The sequence below is a fragment of the Lepidochelys kempii genome, chromosome 8 (genome assembly GCF_965140265.1).
Source record: "Lepidochelys kempii isolate rLepKem1 chromosome 8, rLepKem1.hap2, whole genome shotgun sequence".
Classification (NCBI taxonomy): domain Eukaryota; kingdom Metazoa; phylum Chordata; order Testudines; family Cheloniidae; genus Lepidochelys; species Lepidochelys kempii.
The window spans coordinates 37,276,737-37,296,369 of NC_133263.1; the positions used below are offsets into that span (position 1 = coordinate 37,276,737).

A 19,633-nucleotide genomic window follows, 5' to 3' on the forward strand; every position below is an offset into this window, starting at 1 on the left:
AAATCTATTCTGTTTGTTTCCTGAAACAGAACTGCAGTTGGGAAATACTAATGGGTATAAGGCATTTCATAATCCTTCCCAAATCCTCCACGCCCAGAATGCTGTCTGGGCCAGCAGTGGGCCTGACCAAGACACCGAAAGGGGAAGAACTGGGTTTCCTGTGCTCCAGCTGCCCAGAAAGCTAAGGAGATCTTGCTTTGATTTCCTTATAGTATGCTTCTCCTCTGAAAAGTACCTCTGTCCAAACGGCATTGCAGGGTAACAGGTCTGACTTTGGGGAAGGGATGGAATGAGGGCGGGGCAAGGGCAGTGCAGGAGTGGGGCCAGGGCTGGGCGGGGGGGTCGAGCACCCAGTGGGAAGAGTGGAAGTCGGCGCCTATGCCCAAGAGCGTGCTTGATTCTTGATTCTCAGGTCCCAGGTGGAGTTAGCAGAGTTTAAACTAGGGCTGTCAAACGATCAAAAAAATTAATCGCGATTAATCACACGATTAAAAAAAATAATTGCCATTAAATTGCACTGTTAAACAATAATAGAATACCATTTATTTAAATATTTGTGGATGTTTTCTACATTTTCAAATATATTGATTTCAATTACAACACAGATTACAAAGTGTATAGTGCTCACTTGATATTTATTTTTGATTACAAGTATTTGCACTGTAAAAAACCCCAAAGGAAATAGTATTTTTCAATTCACCTGATACAAGTACTGTAATGCAATCTCTTTATCTCGAAAGTTAAACTTACAAATGTAGAAGTATGTAAAAAAAACCTGCATTCAAAAATAAAACCATGTAAAATTTTAGAGCCTGCAAGTCCACTCAATCCTACTTCTTGTTCAGCCAATTGCTCAAACATGTTTGTTTACATTTGCAGGAGATAATGCTGCCCGCTTCTTGTTTACATTGTCACCTGAAAGTGAGAACAGGTGTTCTCATGGCACTGTTGTAGCCAGCGTCGCAAGATATTTATGTGCCAGATATGCTAAAGAGTCATATGTCCCTTCATGCTTCAACCACCATTCCAGAGGACATGCGTCCATGCTGATGACAGGTTCTGCTTGATAATAATCCAAACCAGTGTGGAATGATGCATTTTCATTTTCATTATCTGAGTCAGATGCCACCAGCAGAAGATTCATTTTCTTTCTTGGTGGTTTGGGTTCTTTAGTTTCTGCATCAGATTGTTGCTCTTTTAAGACTTCTGAAAGCATGCTCCACACCTCGTCCCTCTGAGATTTTGGAAGGCACTTCAGATTCTTAAACCTTGGGTCGAGTGCTGTCGCTATCTTTAGAAACCTCACATTGGTACCTTCTTTGTGTTTTGTCAAATCTGCAGTGAAAGTGTTCTTAAAATGAACAACATGTGCTGGGTTATCATCCGAGACTGCTATAACATAAAATATATGGCAGAATGTGGGTAAAACAGAGCAGGGGACATACAATTCTCCCACAAGGAGTTCAGTCAGAAATTTAATTAACACATTATTTTTAACGAGTAGCATCAGCATGGAAGCATCCCCTGGCATATGTGTGTGTGTGTGTATATATATATATACACACACACAGTAAGTAGTACCTTACTAATTGAGCTGTCCCAAAGGGTGGAAGATTTGGGTCCACAATTAATTATAAGAAAACAGAGCCCTATAGAAGTATTGTATACAGGTGTAGAAACTACTAGCATGCAAACTGCATAATCTGTGTGTGACGTTCCCCTGGTGTTATCTCGGCCGGTGATCCGCTAGGTCACTCCAATCCTCGACTCTGGGAGCCATCCTTACCCTGCTGTGCTGTGAGAAACCCCCACACCTGGACTGTTCACACATAGCCTCTGGCATGTAAGATGCTTGGATTGTGCAACTAGCCAATATCTCCGGTCCCAGACACAACCCTAGGAACCTCTGTATTGCAGTGTCCAGTTATGCCCACTGGACGCTGCAAGTTTATGTGAGTTCGTCAATTTAACAAAGAAATTGATACATACCAGGCTTGTTATCCCCAGGAGAGTCTCTGACACACTTTAAACGAAATACACTGCTTTAGGTAGAATAAACAAACAAATTTATTAACTACAAAGATAGATTTTAAGTGATTTTAAGTCAAAGCACAAGAAGTCAGATTTGGTCAAATGAAATAAAAGCAAAATGCATTCTAAGCTGATCTTAACACTTTCAGTGCCCTTACAAACTTAGATGCTTCTCACCACAGGCTGGCTGGTTGCCCTTCAGCCAGGCTCTCCCTTTTGATCAGCGCCTCAGTCGCTTGGTGGTGATGTCTGTAGATGTAGGTGGAAGAGAGAGGAAGAGCATGGCAAATGTCTCTCCCTTTTATCATAGAATCATAGAATATTAGGGTTGGAAGAGACCTCAGGAGGTCATCTAGTCCAATCCCCTGCTCAAAGCAGGACCAACACCAACTAAATCATCCCAGCCAAGGCTTTGTCAAGCCAGGTCTTAAAAACCTCTAAGGATGGAGATTCCACCACCTCCCTAGGTAACCCATTCCAGTGCTTCACCACCCTCCTATTGAAATAGTGTTTCCTAATATCCAACCTAGACCTCCCCCCTGCAACTTGAGACCATTGCTTCTTGTTTTGTCATCTGCCACCACTGAGAACAGCCTAGCTCCATCCTCTTTGGAATCCTCCCCCTTCAGGTAGTTGAAGGCTGCTATCAAATCCCCCCTCACTCTTCTCTTCTGCAGACTAAATAACCCCAGTTCCCTCAGCCTCTCCTCGTAAGTCATGTGCCCCAGCCCCCTAATAATTTTCACTGCCCTCCGCTGGACTCTCTCCCATTTGTCCACATCCCTTCTGTAGTGGGGGGACCAAAACTGGATGCAATACTCCAGATGTGTTCTTTCTTCCGTCTTGGCTTTGTCCCACCCCCCTTCAGAGTCAGGTGAGCATTACCTCATCGTAGTCCCAAACTGACCAAAGGAAGGGGGGTGACTCAATGAAGAGTCCATAGATCCTTTGTTGCTGTCTAGGCCAGTGTCCTTTGTTCCTGTGAGGCTGGGCTGGGTTTGTCCCATACATGCCCTGATGAGGTATGAACTGCCCCTCTGCTCTTGGAGAATTTTTGCCTGGGCTTGTTTTAAGCCACAAGGACGCATTTTCAGCCTCATAACTATATAAATGAAATTACAACCTATAACATTACTGTAACAACAATTACTGTAACATTACTATAACAACAATGCTCGGTGCATCATGAGCCTTCCAAAGACACCCAATGTGACAAACTTTGCATTGGATACTACACAATCATTTTATACGGATGAGCACGGGGGTGCTGGGTGTTCGTTCGAGATACAGAACATTATACTTTGGCAGTTACTGCTAGATCAGATTAAACTCAAATCAGATTATAAACATTACTTTCCTATCATTCAAGGGAGTCAGCATGGAAGTTATATGGGGTTGATCCTACTCTCACTGAAGTCAAAGGCAAATCCTCCATTGATTTCAGTGGGGCAGAATCCGGATGTTAATGGGCCCATTTCTAACCTCTGAAGCTGTGCCTGCAAAATGTGCATGTGTAGGGGAATTTACTTGAGAAAAGAGTTTCAAGGATGAGTCAAATCCCTCAGTAATAGAGTCCCATAGTCACTATCTGGACTAGAAACTCTTGGGAGGAGTGGCACAAATAACACCTGGCTAACAGGCAGTGCCACATACTGAAAGTTCACCAAAGGAGCCAGGGAAGGGGGGAAGGGATAGCTCAGTGGTTTGAGCATTGGCCTGCTAAACCCAGGGTTGTGAGTTCAATCGTTGAGGGGGCCATTTAGGGATTGGGGCAAAAATTGGGGATTGGTCCTGCTTTGAGCAGGGGGCTGGACTAGATGACCTCCTGAGGTCCCTTCCAACCCTGATATTCTATGAAGGCTGCAGAAAGTGGAATACAGCACAATTCCCCAACGCGTTCTCTGGTGAAGCCTCCTGATCTACATCCCCAGGGCTTCCCTGACCAACACAGTCAGGGCCAACCATGTCCAGGACGCCTGTCCCCTGGCAGCCCCTTCTGACTAGGGGAGACCACCTGTGTTTCAAGGGAAACAAGGACAATTATATGGGAAATACAGAACAAAGGGTAGTTTAAAGGGCCGGCCTCTCCTGCCCATCCAGGTAGTTTATCCACAGTAAAAATCCTCCATCTATCTCACAGGTCAGATCTTCAGCATGATTATTGCTTGAGAGAATGTGTCTGACCAGTCACTTCTTAGTGGCTCTTTACTGAACAGGAGACGTGGGGATGTTTGGCACCAGGTACAGGATGTCTCTTGAAATACCCTTGTTCCCAGTTGACACACCCAAGGCCCCCAACCCCCCAGCAGCCCTCCTTGTCACACCCTGATGGCTCCCTCTCTCAAGGGGTCTCCTGGGGAAGGCAGATCAGCATTGTATATTGCTAATGCTGTTGCAAGCATTGCAGAATATTTTGGGAAGGGTCAAAGGTATAAGTGAGTGTGGAATGGAAGATTCTTTTGCAGGCTGTGAAAGGCCATAGGGGGAAGGAGAAAGAGAGCAGAGAACGGGTTAACTCAACACTACAGTTAACAAGCTCAGTCCGACAATAAGAGCTGGCCCCAGTCCAAGGTCACATCCTCACTGTTACCCAACCCCCACACTAACACACCTGGAACCCCCAATTCCCTGGAGTGATTGGACCCTCCAATCACTAGCACCCAGGACCCCAAAACGTCCTGGGAACCCCCCTTACTGACATTTGGGGTCCCCCAATCTCTGGGGACTACCCTCACTGACATCTAGGACCCCCAGGGAACCCCCCGCACTGAAACATGCAAGCCCCCCAGCCCCCTGGGATCCCCTCACAGCCCCCTTGGGACCCCCCTCACTGATCCCCCAATGCTCCTGGGACCCTCCTCACTGACACCCCCGGGACCCCAGCCCCCTGGGAATCCTCCCAGTCCCCCGGGAACCCCGCAGCTTGACACCCTTGGGACACCCCTCACTGACACGCCAGGAACCCTCAGCCCCCGGGACCGCCGTTACTGACATCCCGGGACCCCCAGTTCCCCCCTCACTGACTCCTTCCCTCCCGCAGACTCCGGCTCCCCCAGCACCCGCGCCCCAATCTTCACAGAGCCCGGGATCCGAGGCCTGCTGCGGCAGCTCAGACCGCGGCCTCCCGTAGATGCCGCGCCGCCGCGGCTCGGGCCCGGCTCCCGGAAGCGCGCGGTCCCCGGCCGCCATCTTCCGCGCTGGAGCCGTCTGCGGCTTCCACCCGCCGCCTCGGCCGCGATCGGGATGTGGAGCCGGAGGAGCTCCCGGTACCGGCCCGATGCCAGTGGCCTGGAGGAGCTGCGGGGCCGCCGGCGGGAGCAGGAGTCAGGTCCGAGCCCGACAGAGCCGCCGGGCTCAGGCCTGGGGACCCCGGCTGGGCCCTGCAGGAGCCAGTCTGGGGGGGCGGTTCTGGAGGTCCGGGCAGCTGGTTCGGTTGGGGGCAGTTGGCTCTGGATCCTTGTGTCTGGGGGGTGGGGGTCTTGGGAGGGGGATCTGGGCTGAGAGGAGTTGCTGCCGTTCTGGGAAGGGGGTTCAGACCCCTGGGACCGGGCTTACTGCCAGGGACTGAGAAACAGACACTCTTTTCTATTTGAGCATAAGCTTCAAATGCATGCAGTGGAAAATACAGTAGGAAAATATATATATCTTGCATCTGATTAAGTGGGCTTTAGCCCACAAAAGCTTATGCTCAAATACATTTGTTAGTCTCTAAGGTGCCACAAGTACTCCTTGTTCTTTTTGCTGATACAGACTAACATGGCTACCACTCTGAAACCAGAGACTCTCTTGGGTCTAGTGCTCTGATCTGCAAGCTTGGGTCTGGAACAAGAGTCTTGGTCCCTGCAAAGGGGCCAAATCTGGGTGTGATCTGAGCCATGCTCCTAGGAATGGGGTTGGGCTGGGCCTTTGGAGAAGAGGTGTCCATGTAGGGTAAGATCTGGTCTATTTGTTTCAATAATTGGGTCTGGGGAGGGGTCTTGTCCTTTTATTCCTCTCCCTCACTCCCCCCACCCCTTAGGAATCACAGGTGGTTTGTTACTGGATTCTAGACCCTCTTGATATTGCAGCTGGTGGATTCATAACACTGATTCTTGTTGGCTTGTCCGGGGAATAGTGCAACAAAGCCTGCTTTCATGCTTGGTTTTGATTTGTCCATAGAATGGAAGCTGTCATGGTTCCACTACCTACATTATCACACTACTCCCTCTCTCCTGTCTCTGGTGGGGGCAGTAGCTCCTTCTCTTCGCAGTCCCAAAAGATTCAGTTTCTGGCCCTTCTCCTGCTTCGTTGTCTATCTTCTCTAGCTCAACTTTGGCACTGATGATACTCAGCTATATTTCCTCATAGACCTTCATTGAGTTCTCTCATGTCTTGACCAGGTAAACTGGTGGGCTTCATCTCAGCATCCGTCACCGGGATGTCTCAAAGTCAGAAAAGTTTCAGAGTAACAGCCCTGTTAGTCTGTATTCGCAAAAAGAAAAGGAGTACTTGTGGCACCTTAGAAACTAACAAATTTATTTGAGCATAAGCTTTCGTGAGCTACAGCTCACTTCATCAGATGCTAAATCGGATAATTTATGGGAAAAACATCTAGACACTGGCATAGGTGATGTTATAGTCGCAGAAAGAGACAAACAGCAGCTTCTCCTCAACCCAAAAAAGAGCAGTGTTTTGTGTGGGGTGAAAACTTGTCTTGAGCTGGAAAGCTGTGTTGTTGTCAGTAATCAGGTTGGTTTGTTTGCAGCTCTGAGGAAGGCCCGGAGGCAGCAGCAGTTGGTCAGTAAGAGACTTCTGCGAGAAGACAGCCTGGTGAATGGAGACGGGCAGGCTGGAGTGGACATAGCAGCAGAACCTCTATCTGAGCAGGAGGTGAAGGGTTTATACCATTTGTCTCTGGTTCTAGGTATTCACTGCAATGTCTTTCACTGGCCCTAGCCTCTGTTAATAATAATAATTAATAATAACAATACTAAGTTAATATAGCTGGTTGGATTCCATAGTGTTTTACAGACTGCTATATAAGCTCTAGCTGTAGCACCTAGGTGCCAGGGTTAGTATCAATACCCTTTGGAAGAGTGCCATGGCATCTTGAATGACCATAAGTGATCATGCCTTTAGGCATGTGATTTTTACCCTGCAGCTGTGCTTGACATCCACTCAGCTGTTTGTTTTCCGCCAGATTTTGCAGCTGCTGAGGGATGTCCAGAGGGGAACAGAGGAGAGGAAGACATTGTTGAGTCGCCTTCGACAGGGACTGCAGCAGAAAGAGACGCAGCAGAAATTTGTCAGGTTAGCCAGTCTGTGCTTCCATGCTATGTCCAGTCCCAGGCACGGCTAGTCTGTGCTCATAAAGGATCCAGCTAGCAGTGGGCCCCTCTGGTAGTGGCCATTGCAAGGACATGGCTGTGGATCCACTTAGACGGGGATGGGCCCACATATCCTCTGTAGCAGGGATCAGTGTAGCTATTTCTGTGATATGGGAAATTTTGTTTTGGTTGGGAGTGTGGCTCAAGTATCTGCATTAGAAAATGTCTCCATCCCTTTCTTTTCTGTGACCACTGCCTTTTCCCACTGAGAGAAGACCTTACATTATGTGGGCCAGCGCCCTAGATAGCCTGGCCCGAATGCCTTTGTGCTCTGCTGGGTTGTGGATGAGGCTGAGCTGGGAGAGTCCCACTGGAACAGAGGAGGTTATGGGGGAAAGCTGGACGTAGCCGCTCTAGACTGCCAAAAGGAGGCTGAGATCTTGCAGGACATGACTCTATCTGATTTTGATCAGGGAAATATATTGCAAAGGATTCTTACAAGGCTCTTCACTGTGCTCGAGATAGCTGTGTGCTGTACTCTCCTGTCTGCGTGGTTTGCTTGAGACTTTATCCTGTTCATGTTCTTATAGGGAGAGCTGTCCGGCATTGCAGTTCCCTTCTGGCTGGACAGGGACAGCTTTGTTAGGCTCTCTGCCATGCCACATAGTGGTGGCAAAGTGACTTTAGAAGGCAGCAAATTTGGCTGCTCAAAGACAGGAAAGGAGGGGGGGAAGGAATAAGAGAAAATATTGTAAAAGAAGTGGGACAAAGTCAATATCCAAACACTGTGCCAAATCCAGCCCTGTGTAACTGCAGTGAAGTCAGAGCTGTGAGAGCAGGAATTAACCTGGCCCTTTCAAGTCAAGTGGTCTGAGGAATGGCCAGGCCAGCCCATGAACTGGGCAGGTTTTTGGTGCCTGGTCTCTGAGAGACAACTTGCCCTCCTGACCCTGGGACATCAGGGTGGGAGGAGTGTGTGTGTGTGTGTTTTGGGAAAGGGGGGGCAGCAGAATGAAACAATGTCATGTTTTGCTTTTTCAGGTTGGAGGGCAGCATGCGGGTCCTGATCGGGCTCTTCACCAGCAGCTTGGCCAACATACAGATGGAGGCAGCTCGCTGTCTGCACGAACTCTCACACTCCAGTGACCCTACTGTGGCTGAGGCGTGTTTGCCAGCAACCTCCTATCTCCTGACCTATCTCTCAGGACACAGTGTAGAATTCACAGTAAGATGCGGGCCTGTATTTCTCCATTGTTCTTGCATCTGCTGGGCATTCATTAGTGGTTGGACTTCTGAGATTGAGTGGCCAAAATGTAGCCCATTGGCCAGATGCAGCCCACAAAGGTCTCCAATAGAGTCCTGCAGCTGCCCTCCTCTTCAGGACAGAGCTACATCTTGTGGAGACTACAGGTGCCCCTGTGCAGTGCTCCATCAGTGGTTTCCTGGCTGAAGGTAGAACAGTGGCCCTGTAGCCTCTGTGATGCATCTCTACAATGGATAAAAGAGAACTGCTTGACACAATGTATTTAGACTTTCAAAAGGCTTTTGACAAAGCCCTTCATAAGAGGCTACTAAAGAAGCTAAATAATCAGGGGTAAAAGGCAAAGTATTGTTGTGGATCAAAAATGGGCTAAAGACAGGAAATGAAGAGTAGGAATAAATGATTGGTTTTCATGATGGCAAAGGTTGACAGCCGAGTGCCTCATGGTTCCATGTTAGGTCTGATGTGGTTTAATATATTTATTAATGCACTGAAAAGGGGGGTGAACAGTGACGTTGCAAAATTTGCAGAAAGCTATTGAGGTTAGTCAAGTCCTGATAAGACTGTGTGGGACTTAACCAAGCTAGGTAATGGGCAACACAAGGCAGCTGACGAGCAGTGCAGATAAAGGCAAAGTAATGCACGGTGGAAGAGAAAATGTATACTACTCACACATCTCACAGGGGTTTAAATTAACTATCAGCTCAGGAAAGGGACAGACAGTGCAATGAAGACAGCTAGTGAATGTGTGGCTGCAGTGCAAAACCCAAGCAGGATGTTACAGTGTAGAAGGAGTGAGATAGAGAATAATCCAGAAAATAATCGAATGTCTTTATAGAAATGGATGGTACAGCCTTAGCTGGAGACTTTATGTAGAACTGGCTCCCCATTTCAAAAAGTGTGGTGCAGTAATAGGCGGGGCTCAGAGAAGGGCGATGAGAATGATTATGTGCTGGAAAAACTCTCCTGTGAAGAGAGATTGGAATAACTGGTATTGTTACTTTAGAGAGGAAACAAATAAGAGGGAACAAGATAAAAATCTATAAAAGGATGAATGGTCTAAAGAAGGGAGATCGGGGACTTCTGTTCTCCATGTCTCATAACACAAGAACAAGGGGACACTTAATGAAACTGAATTAAAGGTGGCAAATTCCAAACTGAGAAAGGAAATACTTCTACACTCAGTGTGTAATCAGACTGTGCAACTCACTGCCACAGGGTGTCATTGTGGCCAATACGATTCAAAGAGGGTTTGGACAGTCATATGGCTAACATGAATAGCCAAAGTTAGTGCAAACAAAGTCTTGGAAGGGATAAAAAAAACCCACTAACTCTTCAGGGTTTAAGTCAGTCTCTGACTATTGTGGGTTGAAGTGAGACCTTCATAGGGGACAGACCATCCCACATCTATCTCCCTATCTGCCCCTTCCTCTGAATCATCAAGTAGTCTGAAGCATCTGGCACTGGGTACTGTCTGTGATAGGAGGCTGGATTAAATGGACCTTGAGTCTGACCCATCTGGCAGTCCCTGTGTTCCTATATTGCAGAGGAGGTTAGCTACACCTTGCTCCAGCAAGTATGTCCTTTGGATTCTTGTTGTTGATAGTATGACCCTCAGATGCACTAAATTTGTGTGCCTGTGTCTAGCTAGCCAGGAGCCTCCTGCACAAGCAGGGAACGCTGTGCTAGGTAAAGTGACTGAGTTAGCAGTAGCTTCTCTGGCTCTGCTGGTCCTGGAAACCACATCTCTCTTGCCATTAGTGCAGCATTCATGCATCTCAAGGTGCTGTTTGTTGCTCTCTAGTGGCAATATCGCCGTAATGCCAGTAGGGGGCACTCTCATCTGGTTGGATTGGTGGGGCACTTGTGGCACATAGGGAGCGTAACTGTGGTCCCCCACGTCTGTGTTTTAGGAGCTGTGTTTGTACACGCTGGGGAACTTGGCAGTGGAGAGTGATGCCGTGAGGAAGCAACTTTTACCTCAAGGCATTATTCCAGCCCTGGCATCCTGTATCCAGGTGAGTGATCCAGCTAGCCTATCTCTGGCTCTTCCTACGAGCCTTGCCAAGCAGGAGGGGGTATTTCCCTGCGTTCTTGAACTAGTGGCTTAGTGTAGTCACTCAGAGCTTCTTTGAATGGCACAGCATCACTTCCTGTCACGGGGCAGGCCGTGTGCAGAGGGCACTCTGCAGAGAGCTGAGCCCAGTTGCGGGTGCAGCTGGGCATACGCCATGTGCACTGCCATATACAATTTTAATTTCCTGGGGTAACATTTTGATGGTGGCTGACATGGTTTTTATGCTCCTCCCTGGCTAGATCTCTCTGTCTCTTAACCACAAGTGATCACAGGCGTGTCTGCCTTGTGAGCTTTCTGGGGGTCCTGGAGACTCAGAGGAATGGCTTGGCCATCACATGTACATATTTCAAACTAGCATGGAGCTGCGGTGAGACCAAGTTCAGCCTCTCTGCTTTACATTGAGTCATTTTGTAGATACTGACAGGTTTCAGAGTAACAGCCCTGTTAGTCTGTATTCGCAAAAAGAAAAGGAGTACTTGTGGCACCTTAGAGACTAACCAATTTATCTGAGCATAAGCTTTCGTGAGCTACAGCTCACTTCATCGGATGCATACTGTGGAAAGTGTAGAAGATCTTTTTATACACACAAAGCATGAAAAAATACCCCCCCACACACCCCACTCGCCTGCTGGTAATAGCTTATCTAAAGTGATCACTCTCCTTACAATGTGTATGATAATCAAGTTGGGCCCAAAGAGTGATCACTTTAGATAAGCTATTACCAGCAGGCGAGTGGGGTGTGTGGGGGGTATTTTTTCATGCTTTGTGTGTATAAAAAGATCTTCTACACTTTCCACAGTATGCATCCGATGAAGTGAGCTGTAGCTCACGAAAGCTTATGCTCAGATAAATTGGTTAGTCTCTAAGGTGCCACAAGTACTCCTTTTCTTTTTGTAGATACTGGCCTTCCTCCTTTCACTGCTGACTCCTGCTGGGTTCTAAAAAAAACAATTAGGACTCCTCGTTTTTGTGGATACAGACTAACACGGCTACCCATCTGATAGTTGGGTTTGTTCTGTTGGCTCAGCCTTGTGCTCTTTGATTTCAGTCCCCTCATGTGGCAGTGCTGGAAGGCCTGGGCTACGTCCTGTCGCAGCTCCTGCAGGCCAGGGAAGCTCCCACCAAGATCATACCGTAAGCATCACTCCCTCCCCTTCCATCTGGACCGGGCACATGGCTGAGCACAGCATTTGCATCCTAGTGGCAGTTAGCATCCTCCTGGCACGTGTTATCTCTGTGATGTTAATATGCCGGAGCAGAACCCTGGCAAGGACACTGAGGTTTTGTACAGATCAGGACACTTTTCTTTGACCCCTCAGGTAATCAGCTTTCAGTAACCATAAGAGGCTGTGTGAAACCGAGGGGGCCAACAGAGAAATACTCTGGACACTTCTTCCTATTGATCTTAGTGCTACTGAAAGGAGCTGGCTCGAGAACCCTGGAGACTGAGGCCATCTACCCCCGTGTATTCTAGCATGGGCAGCATCAGTGCAAGCCGCCCCCACAACAACCTGTTGAGGTTCCTCTGCCTTGCCTGGGAAGGACTGTGTCTAGGGTTGAGGCGAGTTGAGGCTCCGAAGCCTCTCTGCAGAGCCTGCTAATGAGGTGGTTGATTAGTGCCAGCTGTGAGATTGTCAATGCTAGATGCTTGACCTCCCACTGGAACTGGACTGACACCCCCGACTCCTTTCATGTTATTAGAGTTCTGGCCTCGTTGACAAACAGGAACATCCTGGTACATATTTACCAACAGATCTCGCCTCATGGGATGGAACCTGCCCAGTTCTCTGAGCATTGCTTTGGTGGGCATGTATTTGGGGCCTGTCCTCCCTTGGTGGAGTGTCTCCTGTTTGGGGCTTTGGAAGCGCACTGAGGGTGTTAAACCCGAGCAGCTCTGGGGAGAGCGGTACAGTTACCCTCATCAGACAGCCCAGGTTTTTGCCCCGCGTGTGACAGTGTTGCTTGTACTCCTACTTAATCCCTCTTTAAAATCCATGTTTCTCTTAACTCTCCTTTCTGGCCCCAGCTTGGTTCTGGACTCGGTTCTCCCCCAGCACATGCTTCGATTGGTTAGCTCCAACCTGGAGCTGGGAATGGGAGTCGCCGTGGAGTTTTCTTGGTGTCTTCATTACATTGTGTGTAGGTAAATGCATTTGGTACTTACTGTATAGCTCCCCAAAGCTGCCTGGGGCTTTCCAGACACATGGAAGAAGAGCCCGACCCCCGGTGTTTGGGAACAGAAAGAGCTGCTCCTTAGTCAGTTGCTTTAGCTCAGAGACTATCTCACTCTGTGTAACCCTCTCTCAGTCCCTTGAGGAGACCTCAGAGGGAGAGCTGAGTGTCATGGAGGGTTGTCCCTTGTGTGTGCATGGCTCTATCCACTGTGGTTGGGACCCATCAGTTCTCAAACCTGTTACTAGCCTCAGTTTGTGAGATTGCTGAGGACAGGTTGGCAGTGATCCTGGGGGGGGGGTTTCACCCAGTGTGGGTTACCTGCCAGCATTCTTTGGGTATATCTCACTTAATCATTCATTGCCCTGGGGGCCTTGGGCACTGGTGCACTTTGGTCCTTCCTGTTCTCTGCCTGTGGTACATAATAGTCGAGTCTCATGGGGGCTAATTTTGGCTGCTGGGTTCAGTGTGTGGGTGCTGTGAGTGGCCTGTGGTATTCAGGGGTCAGACTAGATGGTCTGGTGCTCCCTGCTGGCCTTGTACTCTATGGCACACCCAGTCTCGTATTATTGACACTGAACTAGAGATTGTTCCTATCCCGGTGATTCTGCAGCTCTGTGACAGGTTTAGAGTAGCAGCCGTGTTAGTCTGTATCCGCAAAAAGAACAGGAGTAGTTGTGGAGACTAACAAATTTATTAGAGCATAAGCTTTTGTGCGCTACAGCCCACTTCATCGGATGCATAGAAATCATAGAAGCTCAGGGTTGGAAGGGACCTCAGGAGATCATCTAGTCCAACCCCCTGCTCAAAGCAGGACCAATCCCCAATTTTTGCCCCAGATCCTTAAATGGCCCTCTCAAGGATTGAACTCACAACCCTGGGTTTAGCAGGCCAATGCTCAAACCACTGAGGCTAATTAATTAAGATGAGCTATTATCAGCAGGAGAAAAAAACTTTTGTAGTGATAATCAAGATGGCCCATTTAGACAGTTGACAAGAAGGTGTGAGGATACTTAACATAGGGAAATAGATTCAATATGTGTCTCTATTCAAACCCCAGTTAATGGTATCTAGTTGGCATATTAATTCAAGCTCAGCAGTTTCTCATTGGAATCTGTTTTTGAAGCTTTTCTGTTGCAAAATTGCCACCCTTAAATCTTTTACTGAGTGACCAGAGAGGTTGAAGTGTTCTCCTACCGATTTTTGAATGTTATGATTTCTGATGTCAGATTTATGTCCATTTATTCTTTTACGTAGAGACTGTCCGGTTTGGCCAATGTACATGGCAGAGGGGCATTGCTGGCACATGATGGCATATATCACATTGGTAGATGTGCAGGTGAATGAGCCCCTGATGGCGTGGCTAATGTGATGAGGTCCTATGATGGTGTCACTTGAATAAATATGTGGACAGAGTTGGCATCGGGCCTTGTTGCAAGGATAGGTTCCTGGGTTAGTGTTTTTGTTGTGTGGTATGTGGTTGCTCTATGAAGCTGTCCTCTTCTTTGAGCTTCCTGTCCTCCCCCTGTCTGCCCTCATGGCCCAGGTGCATGTAATCTTGGAGCTGTTGCTTTTGTAATCTGTTGCCTGGGGTTGGTTTGAGATGAGGCTCTTGCCCTGTCCTCCTCCTGGTCTTCCTTGCTGCAATTGGCGATCTGGGGTTGCACTGTCACATGACAGCTTGCCACACTTGGAGAATTCCGTCTTGCAAAGGGAAGTGTGGTGTGAGGCGTGGATACCCAGAGACAGCTATAACCCTCTGTTTCCACATGCTTTTCCCTTTCTGAAATGTTCCCCTTTTAGGCTGAAATGTTCCAGAGTTAGCTGCTGCCCTCTGGGGGACCTGCTGTATAGAATCAGAGCAAAACCCCTTCTGTCAATTTCAACTTGAGAGAATGTGAAACAATGCTACCCCCAATCTTTTAGCTGAGGCTCCAGCCAAACCAGCTGGTGAATGGACATGAGCAGACTGAGTGGTGCTGGCTGGTTTTGGGTTCACTCCTTGAATTCATTGTTCCTGTAATGTTCCTTTCCCTTCATAGCCATGTGAACAACGTGCTGTTAATCTCCCAGGGGATAGTGTCAACCCTGGTGCTACTGTTGCTGGAACTGGCTTCCATGATGTCAAAAGCAGTTACTGAGGGCCTGGAGTTGGTAAGTAGAGGCTGTAGAGGGTCTTAGCTGGTCAGCAGTGCCACGCACTAGACCCCTGCTGTCTGAAGCACTAGTGTGAATGAGGGAGAATGCCCCATGCTGCTGTTCTTACCGTTGCAGCTTATCTGTCCTTTGCTGCGGTGTCTGAGCAACCTGCTTGCGGAGGATGAGACAGAGGGCTGCAAAGTGCAGATCCAGGATGAGCGCCTCTTGGTGGCTTTGTTTCTCTTCATGCAGTACTTTCTCCAGCAGCACCCGTTCCTAGTGCAGGAGTGTCTCTGGCTTCTCAACAACCTCACAGGTGATTTTCCTATGTACCCTGGCTGGGCATAGCACCTAATGGGAATTCTCCTAGAATTTGCTACAGGAATAGAGTGACTAACATAGCTGATGGCTGGGGTTTCTGGGACTTGCCTCAAATCAAAGTCAGGGAGACTCACATTTTTTGTAGATCACCTCTAAGAAGGGACAGAGCTCCAAAGAGACCTTGAAACAGAACCTATGGTGCTGCTACGGCTCATTGGGCTAGGACTAGACTCATGAAGGAAGGGCACACCAGAGTCTCAATTTGGGAGACATAAGATAACACACCCATAGGCAGAACAGAAAACACAGGCGTTATCTTACTACCCACTTCATCATCCCAGTGTTCCCCAGTTCTTGAGTTCCTCTCCTTGGCCGCTCACAAGTTCATCCATCTCTGACATGTTCTGGGTGGTGTGCTTGATGAGACGCAGCATGACGCTCCCTTCCAACCTAGAGTGGGGAATCCACTGTAGCTGCTAAAATTTCTTACTGTCTCTGATCTTCCATGCCCAGCTGTGCTGACACTGACACTTTCACAACATCCCCCATCCTAGGGCAATGAGCACACAGAGACATATCAGACACATAGATGAACATGATATAACATGGGTTTTGTAAAGGAAAATCAGGCATCACCACTCTATTAGAATTCTTTGAGGAAGTCAACAAGCATGTGAATAAGGGTGATCCAGGTGACATAGTCTACTTGGACTTTCAGAACGCCTTTGACAAGGTCCCACGCTATAGGCTCTTAGGCAAAGTAAGCAGTTATGGGATAAGAGGGAAGATCTGGATAAGTCAGTAACTGGTTAAAAGATAGGAGACAAAGGGTAGGAATAAATGGTCCGTTTTCACAGTGGAGAGAGATAAACTGCAGGCTCCACCAAGGATTTGTACTGGGACCAGTGCTGTTCAACATATTCATAAATGATCTAGAAATGGGGGTAAACAGTGAGGTGGCAAAGTTTGAAAACTATACAAAATTACTCAAGATAGCTAAGTCCAAAGCTGACCGCGAGGAGTTACAAAGGGATCTCACAAAATGAGGTGACTGGGGAAAAAAATGGCAGATGAAATTCAGTATTGATACATGCAAAGTAATGCACACTGGAAAAAATAATCCCAACTACACATACAAAATGAGGGGTCTAAATTAGCTGTCACCACTCAAGAAAGAGATCTTGGAGTCGTCATGGATAGTTCTCTGAAAACATCAGCTCAATGTGCAGTGGCAGTCAAAAATTCTAACAACAGGGAACCATTAGGAAAGGGATGGATAATAATACAGAAAATATCATGCCATTATATAAATCCATGGTACACACACCCCTTGAATATTGTGTTCAGTTCTGGTTGCCCCAGAATTGGAAACTATACAGAGAAGGGCAACAGAAATGATTAGGGGTATAGAACAGCTTCCACATGAGGAGCGACTGTTCAGCTTAGAAAAGAGATGAGTAAGGGGAGTATGATAGAAGTCTATACAGTCATGACTGGTGTGCAGAAAGTTAATAAGGCAGCGTTATTTACGCCTTCATAACACGCAAGAATTGGGAATCACCCAATGAATTGAATAGGCAGCAGGTTTAAAACAAACATAAGGAAGCAGTTCTTCACACAACACATAGTCAGTCTGTAGAACTCATTGCCGGGGATGTTGTGAAGGCCAAAAGTATAATGGGGTTCAAAAAGGAATTAGATTCATGAAGGACAGGTTCATCAATGGCTATTAGCCAGGATTATCAGGGATGCAACCCCGTGCTCTGGGTGTCCCTAAACCTCTGAGTGGCAGAAGCTGGGACTGGATGACAGGGGATGGACCACTCAATAAATGCCTGTTCTGTTCATTTGTTCTGGAACACCTGGCATTGGCCACTGTTGGAAGACAGGCTAGCTGGACCATTGGTCTGACGGCCATTCTTCTGTCGAGTCTCTCCCCTTATACAGCAGCAAATCCTCTGCTTCTCTACCTCAGTCAGTGCATGCTTCTGCGAACCTCGTCTGGAAGGCCCTTTCTCAGTAATCTGTTTTGGGTTTCCTTAATACCTTTGTCTCCTGATCTTCCCAGCTGATGAGTCCATCTTCTGCTCTGCTGTGCTCACACTGGACCTGATCCCAGCCCTCTTGCAGCTCTTGCCCTGTTCCCGGATGGTGACCCTGCTGGTAGGGAATCTCTGACTACATGGGATATTGTGTTCTTTAGAGCAGTCAGTTTTCTGGGCCTCTGGTGACAGGTAGGAGCCACTGGAAGAGATTATGCTCCTGTGGTTGGGCCCTAGGAGGTCCATGTGTATATCAGAGGTTTTATCAGCCCATGATGAAGGTAAGATAAGTACCAAATGCCTCACCTGGTTAATTTACCTCTGTCCTATTTGGTTCTTTTTAAAGACAGTCCCCTCCTGCATTCCTTATTAGATTCTGTATTCATGCCAGCTTATGGAGGCTCTGACTGCATCCTGCCCTGGGACGGTTTGGAGCCCATTGAAATGCTCTTCCCCATCCCAACTTGTATGTCATCCTGGGAGGAGTTGGCAGAATATGAGGGGAGCTGCCTGCCCAGGTTCTAGTCTCCTAATATGCCAGTGGATGATAAGCCATAGACCAACTGAAAGATGCTTCAAAATCCAACCAGCGAAAGAGGAGCACACCCTAATGCAGTGCAGATAAAAGGAGCAGCCGGGATCTAGCGCTGCCAGCGCTTGGAGGCAGCCCGTTCAAGAGAAGTACGCATGAAGGGGTTTTTAAGAAAGCACTTTCAAAGCTTCTTGAACGCCAACAGGAGCTGCTGCATACTCTACCTTTCCAGCAGGCTCAGTGAGGGAAAGGCCTGGACCAGCTTGTGCTTAAAGAGGGAAAACCTGAACTAGTAGCTAGCTATTGCCCCGCTCTAGTGTCTTCTGCAGGCAGGAGACTGCTTTAGCCATGGCTCCCCACCAAGCCTGCAGGGAGCTATCCTCAGGCTTTTGTGCAGCCCAGCCTGGCAGGCAGCTCCAGCACGGAGTGACTCTGGGCACACAGATGCCTGCCAGTGTACCAAGCCCTATGTTAAACACAAGTAGCAGACTCTGCATGGCCTCAACAGTGTTGTCACCCGCTCCAGAAAGCTCATCTCGCACTGCCCTGGGGCCATGCAGACAATGGCAGGTGAGTGGGGTTCTAGCATGCCAATCTCTGCCTTCGAAGGTTTGCTATACTGCGGGGCTGTCTCCTTCAAGGGGTGACAGCATTTCCTGCTTCTCCCCATGTCCTCCCAGGAGGTGGAGTTACCCAGACTGCACCATCTTGCAGCAGGGAGACATACAGGACTGTGATAGATGGTTGGGTCTAGTCAATATAAAACTTGTGACCAACTTCAGTTATGTCAGTTCCCCGGGTGTCAGCTACTGAGCCATGCAGCTTGGGATACTCATGCCAGCTCCCTCTCTAGGCTCTGACTGTGCTGTGTAACATCGCCGAGAAGGGCCCTGCCTACTGCCACCAGCTGCACCAGAAGGCTGTGCTGCCCTCGCTGCTCAGCACCCTTGCTCTTTCTGATGGCCAGGTGGTGGGCCAGAGTCTGGAGCTGCTACATCTCCTCCTCCTGCACCTGCCAGAGGTAGGGCTCAGCTCAGGCCTCCAGTTTCTCTGCATTGTGCAGCAGCCGGGGAACCACAGTGGTAAACTAACAGCTACCACCTAACCTGAGTGGGGGAATTAAGAGGCTATGCTGTGGAAAGGTGCTGGGGGAACCCTGCTCCCTCAAGGCCTCTCTGTAGCCAAAGAGCAAGGAGAGCACAGTCCATGGGAACCTAGCTCCTGGGGTGGGAGGTACATTAGAAATTAATCCTTCAGCCCCTTTCCCAAGAATCAGGCATGATGGGTTCTATGATAGAGACCATGGAGAACTAGATCCACTCATGCCCCGTGGGCTGCTCAGCTGCCTCCATTAGGCTGGGCCTAGCTCTAATCTGCTGTCTGTCGTGGAACAGGCTGCTGACGACTTTCTCAGCCAAGCAGGACTGCAGGCCTTAGAACAGCACCAGGACAACCCCCAACTCCAGGAGCGAGTGAGGGCACTCAGGGAGACATACTTCCAGCCAGCTGCAGCCTCTCCTATCTCCCGCGCCAGTGCCTCAGCTGCTGTACTGCCCTCCTCCTAGACCACGCTGCATCCACTCCTGCTTCCCTTCCCATTTGCACTAATTCTATCCTATGGACTTTGTACATTGAGAAGTTACTTTGGAATTTAATAAACTATTTTACACTCTGCCCTCTGCTGTCACAGCGTGAAGCCAAACCCTAATAGGGCAGTGCCAGCTGATTTTACTGCCCCCCAGCTGTCTGGAA

The 19,633-nt window shown here is 48.4% G+C and overlaps 1 protein-coding gene across 4 annotated transcripts; it reads left to right on the forward strand.

The window, feature by feature from the left end:
- The first annotated feature begins 5,182 nt into the window (after positions 1–5,182).
- TMCO6 (transmembrane and coiled-coil domains 6) lies at positions 5,183–19,555 on the forward strand. Of its 4 annotated transcripts, none has more exons than XM_073356076.1 (12): positions 5,183–5,359; positions 6,776–6,900; positions 7,193–7,320; positions 8,379–8,562; positions 10,512–10,616; positions 11,724–11,809; positions 12,702–12,818; positions 14,890–15,001; positions 15,122–15,302; positions 17,376–17,470; positions 18,735–18,902; positions 19,276–19,555. In XM_073356076.1, exons 1-12 carry the CDS (start codon positions 5,275–5,277, stop codon positions 19,444–19,446), a joined length of 1,557 nt encoding a protein of 518 aa, XP_073212177.1. In that variant the 5' UTR covers positions 5,183–5,274; the 3' UTR covers positions 19,447–19,555. The 4 variants fall into 4 exon arrangements, 3 of the variants coding, with proteins under 3 accessions (XP_073212177.1, XP_073212178.1, XP_073212179.1); XM_073356077.1 differs by having other exon boundaries at positions 7,211–7,320; XR_012160285.1 differs by lacking the exon at positions 19,276–19,555 and having other exon boundaries at positions 17,376–18,030; positions 18,735–18,821.
- The last annotated feature ends 78 nt before the right edge of the window (positions 19,556–19,633 follow it).

Coding starts and splice junctions, on each gene's coding strand:
- TMCO6 (XM_073356076.1), top strand. CDS start 5,275: ATGTGGAGCCGGAGGAGCTCCCGGTACCGGCCCGATGCCAGTGGCCTG. Junction 6,901..7,192: donor AACCTCTATCTGAGCAGGAG/GTGAAGGGTTTA, acceptor ACATCCACTCAG/CTGTTTGTTTTCCGCCAGAT. Junction 10,617..11,723: donor CCCTGGCATCCTGTATCCAG/GTGAGTGATCCA, acceptor CTTTGATTTCAG/TCCCCTCATGTGGCAGTGCT.